Consider the following 14,951-nt stretch of genomic DNA (forward strand, 5'->3'; position numbering starts at 1 on the left):
ATTAAGTTTTTAATCTCAAATACGAGAACACCTTTCAGACCCTTGTGCCCTCCTAGAAAAAAATTCTGGGTCCGACCCTGAAACGATTTCATCACACCTCATCTAAAAAAACGAATTTTAATCTAATTTTCAATTGATAATTTCACATTTTTCCAAGCAGGCTTCCGCGGAGATTTTGACTATAGGCAGTTATTCTCTCGGGTGTCATTGTGCGTTTATCCACTTTTCTGGACATTTGCAAGCGTTCCATATTGCTTCCTCGTGTCTACTGAAGTTCACTGGATCTGATGAAGCCAACTGAAACGTAGGTGAATATGGTCCAGAAAAATAGATAAACGCGGAAGGAAACCCGGAAGAATCACTGCCTTTCCGCATTTTCTCACGTCGTACTTTTTTGCAATCTAACGTTTCTATGAAATCAAACGTAATCAATAAAAATGCTTTCTGCCCGGCAACGAACTCCAGTGGCGGATCTATTGGGGTGGGCTGTAGCCCCCACAATGGGGAGCAAAAATATGGGGGCTGTAGCCCCCCACCCCCCTTTGGGTATCCATTTTACACTAGATAGAATGGTTGTAATTTTGTTCGAAATCCACACTACTGCAGGGAGATAACCCCCCATTTAGCCCCCCCTCTTGTTCCTATCCTGGATCCGCCACTTACGTACTCCATATAAGCAATTCATATGACGATGCAATCGTGAACTGATAATAAAGTGCGTTACCAGATTCGTGCAGGGAAGGTGGAACCTCTAAATGTTATAGATAAACCTTTCGGTGGCTTGGTTTTTCAAAGAATAGATATCTTTCCGTTGGAGCCACTCTCGCACGCTTTGCACTCTCACGCGTCCATCTTTCCCTTTGACCATCGCCGCCGCTCCTGCCCCCCCACCTCGCCCCTTTGCCCTTTCACCCCTACACCTACCTCCTCCCTCCTTCTTCTCTCCTCTTCCTCCTTGGTGGTCTCTTCTCACGGGCCTCAACCCGACGGCGAATCCTTCCTATCTAATGGAGCAGCCGCAGTGGAGTCTCTCGTTAGCCCTGCCAGTGGCGCAGCGAGGGGGAGTTTTGGGGGATAAAACCCCCCCCAGAGCACAGAGAAATTTTTAAATTTAATCCATTTTACTTATTTGGATCAATATTACTTACAGCATAGTGTTAGGATTTATCAAATATCCCTCAGAAACCCGTAAAACTCGCCATTTTGAACCATTAGTCTTCAAAATTTTCTGAAGGAGGGCACCCACAACTCCTGCTTACCCTGGTGGGTATGCAATACCCCCACACCCGTAAGTATTAGTTGCGCCTAGAACCCCCCCTAGACTTAATTCCTAGCTGCGCCCCTGAGCCCTGCCATCATCGGTGTTGCTCGAGTACGCCTTACTTGTTTCCCCTGTGTTTCAGGGATGGCGATAGAAACTAAACGAGACTCAAAACCGGTAAAATTTCAATAATTTTGTTCCGGGAGCGAAATGTAGAAATGAAACGAAATGGATTTAAACCCGGGGAGTGAAACTCAGGGTCAAAGCGAAATCGGAGTCAAAACTACTTCAGGTCGAAACTAAACCAAAGTCTGGGGCGAAACGAAACGCAGATAACGTTTCGCACCGGAGGGGCCACGTGATTTACCTTCTAACATTATAGTTACGACCCACACACCGAATACGAAGTGTGGTTGAATGAAGTAGAGGTTCGGCCTACCGCCATTAGATGCATGTGGCACTCATAATTTTGCCACTAACAGGATAACGGTGAACGAAAACCGGCAATACGATTTTTAAGCTCGATTTTTTAACCTCTTTACACGCATGTCAAGCGTAATCGGTCGAAATTATTCCCTTTCCCCCTCTACTCTTTTCTGGGGTCGAAACTATGAGCAGCGGAGTTTTCATTAATTTAGTTTCGTTCCCAGAACTTAAGTTTCGTCCCGGGTCGAAACTAAACTCTTTTGTGATTATAAGTTCGTACAGGAACGAAACTAAACCTAGGCCTCGTATTTTCGTTTCCCTCCGGGTCGAAACGAACCATTTTCGTTTCGTTCCACTTGCCATTCCTGCTATATTTACGCTTTAACTTTAATCATAATATGCTTTACTATACGTAATTTACTTACGCGCGGATATAATAATCAAAGATGTCGGTGTGAAGAACGACATTTTATTTTATCCCTGGAGGTTCTTACACTTTGATGTTTCCCCTATTAATTTTAGGGCGTATTCCTTTAGCCTGCTGATTGTTAAGCAGCTTTTCCTTTTATGAAAGAACTTAACCAAGAATTCTTGGCGAATCATTGTTTGATTAATGCACGGGAAAAAATGTTTTGAATACTTTCGAATTCTGATGAAATTTATCAAAATTTTCGGTTCACATGGAAAATTGTGAAATTCGGTAACAATTACCGAACCAGTTTGATAAATTCCATTTTACGAAACACGATTAGTAAAATATATCCAACCAAATTTGGTTAACGATATAGAGTTTGACAATGGTTACCAAACAAGCAAGCACCTTCGTAATATTAATCATAACTTCGATGAAAGTTACCAAACTCTGAATCGTATTGAATTAATTTAGTTATTTTTACCAAACTCTTTCGTATAATTGACCAAATTATGAAACATCAATATGTTCGATGAAATATGCTAGAGCGTTTGATAAAATAAATCAAGTGCTTAGTAATTTACATCAAATTTTAAGCGTATTTAATAAAAATTCTCACTATCACACCAGTTTGATAATTTTAATCAAATCTTTCATTTCCGTGTGGGAGTGGCGTGTGAAAGATACAAGGAATACGAATTTAAAGGTTTTTAATATTCGTAATGATTTAAAGCTGCGCTAAATTGTTGATCAACATGGAGAGCCTGACGGAAATATATTATTTGAAAAAATAATTTTGCGATGGCAGAATCCTGCAGCAGCGGCTTGAATTGACTGGACTACTCCTAAGTGTACTTGACTTGTTTATTTTGAAAATATTGACCATTATTATGCCGATTCGAGGCTATAATTGAGTAGTTATCCCTCATAAAGTATTATTTGAATAGCGATTCATTGTAGGCCATCAAGGAAAGTACAGCGTGAAATCGATAAGTTTAAAATTAAAACTTTCTATGAAATTCGCGTAACATTAGTTTTCTGAAAAAAACTCATGGAAATTTTTGTAAAACAGAAGTTAGCTGAAAATTTCCTTTTTATAATGTGAATCATTGTATGTTGTTAATGATTCCCTTGTAATGTCCTTTTTTCGTTATTAAAAATTATCTTAGCATTCATTTAAACTACATCGCCTTTTGCGACGAAGGATAGCCTAGTGATAGGAGGATTCATAGTAATGCCAGGTGATGCCTTGGAGCACCCCCAAACAATAATGCAATGCGGGTGCTCCTTAGGAAAGTAACAGGATATGCGAAAATCATGCAGGTTTGACCTTGAAGCATTGACCGAGTTTATAGTTATTTGCTATTGCTATGAAATATTTGAACTCATCAATCATTTTACTTCAGCGGTGAAAATCTAAGCTGTTGGAGAAATTTTCCGTAAAAAGAGCTGCAAAATTCAACTTATCAGCCAGACGCCGACCGTTTAGAAAGATGATTTACTTCATTTTCCATTTCATGAAATTTCGAATGATTATGGAGAATGCAGAAGAGTGCATGGGTGGATAGGGTTAGAAACGAGGAGGTGTAGCGAAGAATAGGAGAAGAAAGAGAAAGTGGAGCACTATAAGCCAGAGAAGGATCATGTCATGTAAATCTATATACTTCCCTGTGTAACGTCGTGCCTTTTTAAACTTCATTTATCATTTATTTTATTTTACTTATTTTTAAAATTTTGTTTGTTTTTTAGGTTTTGATGTTATTAATTTATATGTTATTTCTTAATTGCGTGGGTTGGAAGCCAAGGTGTACAAGTGATTTATTTTTTATATGCACAGTTATGCACAGAAATTAGGTATAGAAAATAGACGAGATCAATTAGAGATTTGGTAGTTCATTTGGTTTTCCACTCGATGTTAGCACAGAACAGAGACTCACTCGTATACCTCAGCAACCAATTTTTTTTGTTTTTCGTTTTACAATTAACTTAACCTAACTCTGTTGAGAAAAAAAAACACTTGTACCCCTTGGATTCTCACCATCTCAATTGATGTTTAAGATTGTTTATTGTTTGTTCAAAAAGAGGTTGCTATGTTGTTGTTGATTAAAGGAGGGTTTTGCTAAAAGAGGTGATTTGGATAAAGAGGGAAATACCAAATGGAATAACTTCAAGGAAGTTTACATATATTGAGGGATCCCGGCATCACACCTGCAAGTCGCCTCAATTGGCGTGTGACGGGGAATGTTAAGTGACCTTCCATTAACAATTAATTAGGAAATACAGTAGCTGAGTTCCGTCTAGCATTTACTAAAGTCCTTTAGTGTTTGGGGGCAAAAACGAATTCACCTACCTATCCGGTCGGCAAAATATCTCTATTAAATTATCGTTTCTGTCGGACAGGAAAATACAGTGGGTTTATAACAAGGTGTTCTCCGTGTCATAAGACATAGCAATCACATGGGGAATAACACTGAAACAAGGGCGTACTCAGGATCAAAACAAGGGGGGCCAGCCATAGTTTTTCAAGTAATAGGTAAGATTTAAAAATGGAAAAAGTGAATGAAACCAGCATATTAAGAAAACTGTAACAGCGCTTTGTTAGGTTTAAAAATTATTTGCTTGAAAGAATATTATTTTTTTAAAAGAAATTTGCTATTTTTGCTTTGAGGGGGGGGAGCTGCCCCCTCCTACCCCTCGCTGGGTACGCCCATGCACTGAATGTGAAGCTTCCCGCAGGATACAAATCTAGGATTGTGGCGTCATGCAATGACATAAAATTACTACAATAACAGCGGTGAAGAGAAAAATTTCGTCCTCCTCTTCCCTTCGCGGACTTTGCTTGCAATTATCGACAGTGCCATGGGCGGGAGAAATAACAGTTGGCGTGGTCCAAGAGATGAGAGACGATGAAATGAATAAGTGCGTGGTTTGGAGGGCCGACGGGCCGGCGGGGTGGCAAGTTGAATAAGGCGACGACTGCAAGAAGTGTAGCCAAGTTGTCGAGAGGAGCGAGAGAGGGCGAGCAACATCCCAGGGAGGAGAGAAAGGACGGGGTCGGGAGAGGTCGGCCGTGGAGGAAGGCCTCGACTTGCCGCAGCCTCCGCCGAGAGAGAGCCTGGGTGGTCCAGCGCCGTGGCCTCCCTTTATGGAGTGCCAGGGGAGGCATGGGAGGGTGGGGAATCGCGGGTATTAAAGGTTGCGGGACGCCCTGGGAGAGAATAAGTGTAGGGGACGCGGGTGGCCTAAGGTGATGGGTACCTACCTGTAGCGAAGAGATAGCTGGGGGATTACAGGTAACTCCCGATTATTATTCGCGTGCGCGTTATCCGGTTTTTGCCGATAAGAGGAGATATTTTTCCGCGCTTTTCGCGTCAGTAAGAGTCAAGCATGTATGCTGAACTTAATATCAACTCGTCCCCTGAATAAGAAACTGCAATATTTCGTTAGTATTTTTAAGTATTGCTTAAGTGGTTGCACCAGTTGGAATTAATTTTTACGAAAATATGGTAAGGGTTTTCATATCGAGATAGAAATGTTTCCATGCACAAATTTTATATATATTTTTGGCATAAGCCACAGCTAATATGCGCTACCGTTTTAAAAGCAATGATTTTGCTTCATTTTTTTTCGTTTATTACGGAATGTGGTGGGCTTAGTTTAATATTCTAAGATCGAACCAATCATTTTCGTAGATTTTTGTTTTCTGTTTTGTTATATTATATATTTTTCGAGTTATATACGCCAAGGATGAATTTTACCATGAAAAAATGGCTTGGCTCAGCCGGTATTTGAGGCTGAATCTCTCGATTTCCGATCAGGTGAGCTACCAGCTACTCCACCAAGCCATCATTTTCCAAGGCGAATCTCAGACGGGTTTACCGAACACGGTGATGACATCCAAGTCCAAAGTCTGGCACTGGAGACAGTAACCGCGCTTACTAATCATTCAACTGCTATTCGGGTTCCACTCCCGGCTAAGCCAAATTATTTTTTCATGGCGAATATCATCATCGGTGTATAAAAGTCAGTCGGAGAGTAAATCTTGCAAGTTTTCTAGTCTTAATGCCTAATAACCACGGCTAGTCCTGTTGTCTCCGGCCAGAGCGAAACTGCCTGTATTCCAATGTCGTGCTATATTTCTGAGAATCATTATTTGCTTTACCTGTGGAATATTTTTCGCACAGTGCAGATGACATTCTTTACGTGAAAGTGGCTCATATGCCGTAACTCTATGGGAAAAGGTTTTAATATCGAGAACGAAATGTTTTCATGCACAAATTGTATATGTATATTTGGCTTAAGCCACAGCTAATATACGCTGCCATTTTAATTCCGGCAATTTGGGCACTACCGTAAAATAATAATCAATTGCTACTGGTAAATCCTGGAATTGGAAACATTTATCCTAAAACATCATGCATGGAGAATGCCGGAACTTAAATCTTCATTAAGGGTAAGAAGCATTTTCAAGATGATGAAATGAATCATCAATAACTTGGTCCTAGAAATGAAAAGCATTTTTTACGGAGTTATTAAATCCTTTCATGATTATAATTAGGTATCTATCATATTATTTGAGACAGGGGAGGGAAATTATCCAGCCGACCATATAAATGAAGCGCTTTTCGTGTAACTTTGTATTCATTATTTGCAAATCTAATATTAAATTGATGGAAAATTTGTAATCTCTTAAGCCACAATGCACGACCTATGTTTCATTAGGTCCTATATCGTTCGAGGAAGGTGTAATTCTGAATCATTAAAATCAGTTGTCATAAATTGGAAGATAGGCTGGTTTAGAATTAGGTACTGAAAATCGTTAAATGCTGTGAATGCACCGACGCGACGCTAAGAAAGGAAAGGCTTTGTTTGAAAAGAATATTATCTGGCCACTTGTTTGGTTATGAGAATGAGTAGGCGCTGTCGATGATTGAGTCCATCGGGACGATGGCCGTGAGGGAAGATGGGGTGGGTGGGGATAGTTGAGATGCAAGTTAAGTGAAGGGTGATGAGAGGAAGCGAAGGCGGAGATGCATCTAAATAACGAGCTGGTGGAGGTGAGGGAAATGCTTCACTTGACTTCATTTCAGTGGATTTGGATGCTGTCAGCTTGGCATTGTCACTTGGTGAGAGCTAACTCTATTAAATTTCATCTCCAACGAGACAAAATAAAATCAATTCTCTTGATTCATTTTTATCTCGTTTAGTATAAAAAATTGTGGACTTAGTAGCAGTTGAATTTTCAAAGATTGAAGCTGCCCTTTTCGTAGATTTATGTTTTTTGTTAGCGTGGCTAATCTAAAAAGTTGGATTGCATAATTTCCTCTAATATTTTTCATTATAACTGCATAATTTAAATGGAAAAAGAGATGGTGGAACTAATAATCTATAAGACGTTTGCCGATATTGCTCATGATGAATAAGGTGAAAAATTTAATATGATCATGAAATTATTAACTGTGGCGAAAATTATTTATTCATTTGCGAGGATTATGCAAAGACGTAAGCATTCTTAACTCCGGGTGCCTTTTAATGTCTTACAAAAATAGTGTGAGAGCTCAGAATAAAACGATTGGAGTTGCCGAGATTAATCAAAAGTTAGCAGTTGAAGTAACGTGAACGATATTTCACTGGATGAACTTGAAACTGCTGCAATAGGTTTGTCTTTTTGATTTGTCGTCATGGTATAATAATATTGACGCCGTGAAATGAAACCAAAGTCACCTGCCTGTGCCCGAACATACAAAGCTCCTTGTAAAACATACAAAATTCGTGCGTACCATGTCGATGTAGACAATGGTATCTGCTGCTACGCTTTTTATTCTTATGCCCTTTCCAAAATCCATCAAAAGCTTCGTAAAATTATGTAAAAGTTGTCTCAACGTATAACTGGAAGTATTTAACATCAATTAATACGAAAAATTTTCAGTAATTTCTTGAACATTATGGAAAGGACATATGAATAACAATCGTTGTAGCATCCGTTTATAAGAAATGAACATTCACAATTAAGTATTACCTGCAAGAGCTAAAACCTTACGTTGCCAACAAATAAGCTCCAGCAAGCACATTCCAAGAGACAAAATATTGCAGTGTGCACCAGTTTTTTTTGCACAAGCTACAACGGAATCCTACGAGATAGACTTACCTGACATCCATTTTAAACAGTTTTTTTTTGCTTTGAACGATGCCACGACATCCATTAGACGCCCTTACAAAACCTTGAGGAACATGATACGAAATGATAACATTTACCGACCGATGTCTCGTCATTTATGCTCCAGATGAAACAAATTGACCCCGAGGACCATTAAGACACCTCCTCGTAGCTTGATCCCCCACCCCCTCCCTCGTCTCCTCAGCGCGCACATCCCTCGTGGACCTTTTTTCAATCTCAAAGCCTCCGCCGCCCTCCCCGTCCGCCCACATGCATCCCCGCCTCTCTCTCTTACCTTTCCCAGCATCCCTCCTTGTCAGCTCCATTCTCCCTCGTGGACCACCCACCCCTTCGGATCCTGTTTTTCTTCTCGCGCCCACTTGGCGGCGGCTCTGTATAGAGGTCGGGAGATGAGGGCGGAGGGATGGCGGGGACCTTAATGAGGCACTGCTCCGATCTGCGGCGGCCTCGCGGCTTGGGCGACTCACGGCCGCCCGGCGTCGTCCGCGCACCGCACCGCACCCCGCCATCGTCTCGTTCCTTTGGTGCTCTCCCTCCGACCGCCCTCTCTCCTCTTACACACGGTGCCTTACACTGCGCTACGCTGGATATAGCTGTTGTTTAATATGAACTCAAATTCCCAGATTTGCAACTGTCTACTGAGAATATCAGTACATGTTATATTTAAAAAATAATGAAAATTAAGGCATATTTTAAAATTCAATTAGGTATGAGTGGGAATATGGGAAGATTTACGGCCAATTTTGGGAACTTTATAATTAGAACTAAATTTCACTAGTAATTAGAACTAAATTTCCAAGCAATGTAGTAAATTTTGAATTACAAACAAATATTCCGAAAACAAATAACTGATAAGCTCAATTAATTAATAAATGATAAATTTTAGATAATGATAGATACTGTGCAATTAAATTTTAATGTTTTGAAGCATATTCGAACCTGATTTGAAGTCCCTCTCAGTGGAACTCATAAGAGGTTTTGTTATTCTATCCAAATAATGCTTATGGATAAGGTATTAAGAACATAGTAATTATATACTGAGTACTTTCTCCTGTTAAATTTGATCTTAAATGATATCCTTAAGCCTAAAAATACCCTTTGAGTGCATCATCATTTACATGTGCGCTATATATGGGAGAAGACATCACTTTTTTGGTCCCTCGGGATTAAACTTGGAGGGATAAAAATATTTCTTGAGCAGTAACAGCATTAGTAAAGCATGGCTAACAAAAACAGTAGCATTACTCCACGAGCCATAAAGCTCGGGCATATTCCCACAACGTCCCATTCCCGCTAGCCAATTAACACCCTCTAATAGATGGAGAGAGACTCCCTTCCTGGAAAGGTCTGGTCTTATCTGAGTAGCAAGTCATATAAGGGCCAGCTAAGCGTCTGCAGACGGCGTCATCGCTATCATTCACCTCCCCCCCATCCTGCCGCCATCACCACAGTGACTCGTTCACGACCCTCCCGCCCTCTCTCGTCTCCTAGCTCAATCAACAATTACGCCCAAGGCCCTTGCTTCATCAAGATGCAGACATGCTTACATAAGCATGCGTATTTTTTTAAGGAGATTCTTTAACAGCCACCGGTGTAGTTAAATGGGAACACCCACCCTAAAACACATTGCTGTATGCAATTAGAACTAATGACCACTCAAGCGAGTAAATACTTCAGGTACGAGAAAGCAGCTTCATTGTTTAAAGCGTGTTGATAATCTTTTTTTCTAAAAATAGTCGTTAGCTCATAGGGAGGAGGAAGAGCAGCTTAATAATGTAGGCAATGGTGTAGTCATTGAGTGAGTCTGGATTTTAATACCTGTGTATAGATGCATTGTCAGTTTTTTCCGGTGGACAATGGCAACGAAGATGGCTTGGGTTTCACACCGGGTAAGTTTCTCCATATCTCCTTCATATTAAACATATGTTAGAATATTATGGAATGAGAGGAGATATGGAAGACCTTTCCCGGTGTTAAACCCAAGAAACCTTCATTACCTCATCTATATATTTAGCAAAGCGATTTTAAGGAAGAGGTTTTTTCTAAAGACCACTCAAGTAAGATATGAAATACCATAGGATTAAAACAGTGCTACTTTCAATAATTTATCGGGATGAAAATAATGCCAAGGCATGATTTTTTAAAATTAAAATAAACCGATTTTAAAATAATGAAACTATTTCAGCCTACCAGTTCCGATCACAACTTTCTGAAGTTCCCTTCGAAAAATGAAGCAGCTTTCCTTGGTAGCTTTCAGCTTTCGTAGAAATGAAGTTTTCCATAGATAATCTCTATAGAAGGAACTGCAAGGCACACGTATCAAAAGTTTTGGCCTTCCTCTGATGAGGTTGTTCCTGGACATTTATGTATAGGCCATAACCTCAGAGGATTTGACAAACAGTAAAACTCATTTTCTTCTCAAAGGGAAATTGTGACCTTGTATTACAGTCAGTGTGGGTACAGTAAAATAAATAATATGATTGATTGGATTGTTTACCGCACTGGTACCTAAATTTGCTATGCCATGAATTGGATCAATAGCTAAATATATAAAAATTTGGTACTTTTCTTCCGGTGATGGATTCCTTTTTCCTGAATACCCGTGGTTGTGTAATCGTTTTAACATAAGGAAATAGATTACACACATGCTATTTAATTTCCGAGAATAAAAACAAAAATTTAATTTTGATTTTAGTTAGCATAAAATGAAGTATTCAAGGAGAAAATTAGGAAGATGTTTTTGTGAAATCCGTGGACTCCGCTGGTACTTCGAATTTCTGTCCACGAAAACATCCAAGAAACTTTTAAAAATTTTCATTCACAAAATTTGTATCAATTCTTTCTCCCGGTAACCTATATGAGTTAGTATAACGATTTCTTTATATATTTCTCAGAGTAATAACTTAAATCGACTTTAAGAGCACACTCAGTCATGGATGGACATTTTAATTGAACAATTATTCTTAATTCATACCTAAAACTGAGGGCCCTTATGTATTGTATGGAGATAATTTATCTCGTTTATTTATTACAGCCATGGATTGGTATTACTCTAACATATTAATATTACTTAACTGCACATCGTGAAAGAAAATATGTGATGGAAATATCTCCAAATTTATTTTTTAAATACTTAAAAAATGTCACTACTCTGAAAATAATTGGAATCTTATTGGCCTTGGAATCTCACAAAATTTCAATCAACATTAATAATATTATGGTTAAATTTGTTTTTAATAAAAAATAGCGCTAAATACATTTTCGTATAGTATAATAAACTTTCGATCTGGGCTTTTATTGTTGATGGAAGCATCATCTTCATTTCTAATATTTGTGTAGTAAAATTGCTTGCATCAACTTTAATCTTGAAATCCAGAATGATAGTAAAATTCATTTTGTGGGGAAACTTCTCCAGTCTTAATGTCCCTCGTATTTTTGTTCAATAATTCCACAAAGTAACGCGTAACTCTTATTTCTCTAGCCTAGAAGTTTAGAGCGCTCTATTATGTTTCACAAGCGCTCCAATTTTTTAAGCAAACCGTCGTAGAGACCAAAGTAATTGCTCTTTTTAATCTCATGAGGGTGGGTATCTTGATGAGAGGTGGATAGAGCGGCAGATATAAAGACAAAGGGAGATGAGACGGTGAAAAGACGAATAGGTAGGAGGACGTTGGGAGCCCGCGGGGGCCAAGAGGAGCAAAGGCCGCTTGGGTGGAGGGTCTTTGATAGGGGGTGGGAATGCTTCGGTTCGGCGGGAAACGTAAAGACAGATCGCGCCCCTCTCGGCATGTGCGGGGTCTCTTCTGAAGGAAGAAAGATGCAGGAAGAGAAAGACTGAAGGAGGCATGAGGATCGCAAAGAACAGCAAAAGCGCTTTCATTAAGATCCGCCGACCGTTTTGCAATGCCGCCGCCGATCGCGTTTCTTTTTTTTTGCTCTTTCCTTCCTATACCCCACTTCAATGGCATTCCTATGCTCCCTTTCATGACTCTAAATTTATTTCCTATTCATCGGTTTTTCTCCCATCCTTTTATATTGGAACCACTCCCGCCTTCCATCTACGTCGTGACTTATCTACCCCCCTCCCAGTCCTATTTTGTTTCCTCGATTCATCACGACATACGTTTAATCCCTGGTCCTCCAATCATAACGTTTTCCTCCTTCGGAGAAACTAAGATTTGTGGTGTAAAAAAAGTCTGTCTGGTCTGTGCTTGGTGCCGAATGCTCTCGATATCGCTGCGAATGCTTTTTATGAATTAAAATTCATACCAAGAAATGCGTCTTCGCTTTAACTTCAGTGATGAACAGCGACCCGGGTTAAAATCAAATTGCTTCCGAGCACGTTTTTTTTCGAGTGTTTTCAGTATCATTCCAATTTTTTATCATCCATCCACTCAAATGATTTTTTGAAATGAAGTAAGGGCTTTCTTCGATTTATTTAAGTTTATTCACCACCAACATATAATATTTGACTGAATACTAATGCCTGTAGTAATATTTTATTTTTGTTTCTATGTGTATCTAGAATTAAGGTCTCTAAACGATTTCAATTTTGTGAATCTTTTGTTTCAAGGGAAAAATGATGCCCATAATTATTAGTGACGAAATAAATAATATCGAAGAATACATTTTTTGTATCTAACAGAAGAAAAAATATTTTGCGAACTAAAAGCAAGTTTAACCATGATAATGATCAATGTATTCATTCTTAATAATCAATGTGTGGTAGCAGTGACATGTTTTACCATATAATAAAACATCTAAAGGAATTTTAATGTTTCCAAAGGTAAGGAAAAATGGATGAGGCTGCTATTATAAGATATTTAATCATAATGTATCACCATATCCGTACATTAAGTTAATATTTTTAATTTGAATTTCATGTAAATATTAATGCATATGACGAATAACTTGAGGAAATGGAGAAATGAAGGGGGAATCTCTATTGTTAGCCAGAGTTCAGTTATACGATCATTCTTGATATACATTCTTCTATCTCTTCCTTAGCTCAAGTGTTCCTGTGCAGTCTTTAGGACTTTTATAACATCCTAATCCTAATTGTAGGAGTTATTAATACATATGAAGGCCTAATTTGGCATGAAAACTGCGGAGTGTAAATCTACGCTGTATTGCAAGTATTCTTCCGATCAAGAACCCGTAAGAGTGTTAGAATCCGCTTCTAACATCCAGCTAAAACCCAAATAATTTGAGATGCACTGATGACAATACGGCTGCAGTTTACAAGCCATATTTTACTATCAATTGTTCGCAGTAGTTTAATTTCTTGACAAAGTGTACGGTTTTTCCGGTGTTACCTTATTTTGTGGACAATGTCATTGAAATAGCTAAGAGCATTTTTATTAAAGCCGAAACTTTCATTCATTTGCAAACGTTTGCAAAATATATTTTCATAAAAATCATCTAAACAGGCTGATTCAGTGGATTTTACGGCGGATCGAAGTTAAATACAAAATAGTAAGCATAAAAATCTTTCTTTTCTCTTATTCACCCAACATTTTGGTTGTGTGGGTGAGGAGGCGTCTATCACCGCAATGCATTTGATCGATCGTAATGCCACTGAAGTGAACGTAAAATTTTGATTAGCTACCGCTACTAAATTTACGATTCGAAAAGCTATGCTTCACCTTATCTCAGAATATCAAATGAGATACATTGTTCACGTACTAATTGAAACAATTCTCTGAAATAGTGGGTGGACTAAAAACAATGATTGGACTTTGGAATCAGATTCTATCGGAGTACATGAGGCTCACCGGTGTTCCTGTGACGGGGAAGCCTGTGATCGCAGAATCGCAGACTATTACTACCGCTAACATAAGCTAAATCCCCACCCCGATAACCCTTTTGGGTCTCCGCTCTTTTTGTTCATCCCCGCGCTATCCTCCATCATCTACAACCTCTCAATCCCCTCTCTAGATCTCATCAATGTCAAACCAAGCTCGCCGCATTCCTTTAACCGTCCAGAGACGACTCCCTAGCCCAGCCCAGGCAAGCCGCCCACCTTCAACCCCCCTCCCCGCCCTTCAACACAATTCGGGTACCCCCAACCCACCTCCTCTGTCTCCACGCGCCTGTGCATACATCCGTATCCAAATCCCCCTTCCTCCTCCGACTCCTCTCGCCATCCTGTGTCCACAGCGAAAGCGCCGACAGGTAATTGGGACACATTCCTATAGGTCCTTTCAGTTCAGATGCTTAGCAAGCTGTCGGCGATTCTGAAAGGAAACACGCATTACAAATAAATAAAAAAATCGAAACAAAATGTGGTCGAAATTCTCCTCCTTAAAGGCGATATTTTTTTTTACCTTCCTTTCCTCCCTCATTCCACTTCCAGCGTGCCAACTGCGGCCATCTCCGCCGCTGTCGATGTCCAGGCTGATCTTTCCAGCCACCCTCCAGTTCTCCAGCCCGTCCCTTCCCCCACCCATTCTTGGGACGAGTATCAACCCTTTCCACCTCAGCTATGGAATCAACCGTCTCCTCCAAACGGGAGAAAAGGAGAAATATATATCTCGGCTCCGAAGGTCCGGTCTTCTTATTTTTTTCGTCCCCGTGTCCTTGCGGAGCCATTCACCATTCTTCCAACAAAGAGCACATCTAGAATCTCCTACACCCCCTTCACCGCTCACCTGAAACCTGCGGAGAAAAAACTG

At 39.7% G+C, this 14,951-nt stretch overlaps 1 protein-coding gene across 1 annotated transcript in view; it reads right to left on the reverse strand.

Moving 5' to 3' along the window:
- LOC124155180 (leucine-rich repeat extensin-like protein 5) overlaps positions 1–14,726 on the reverse strand; it is a 39,861-nt gene extending 25,135 nt beyond the window's left edge. Inside the window, exons 1-2 of the mRNA XM_046528897.1 lie at positions 14,642–14,726; positions 8,552–8,870 (exon numbers count right to left, since the gene is read on the reverse strand). Of these exons, the coding sequence (XP_046384853.1) occupies positions 8,552–8,870; positions 14,642–14,726 (404 nt within the window). The remainder of the gene's footprint in view (positions 1–8,551; positions 8,871–14,641) is intronic.
- Positions 14,727–14,951: the final 225 nt, after the last annotated feature.

Source organism: Ischnura elegans, chromosome 3 (genome assembly GCF_921293095.1).
Source record: "Ischnura elegans chromosome 3, ioIscEleg1.1, whole genome shotgun sequence".
Taxonomy (NCBI): Eukaryota; Metazoa; Arthropoda; class Insecta; order Odonata; family Coenagrionidae; genus Ischnura; species Ischnura elegans.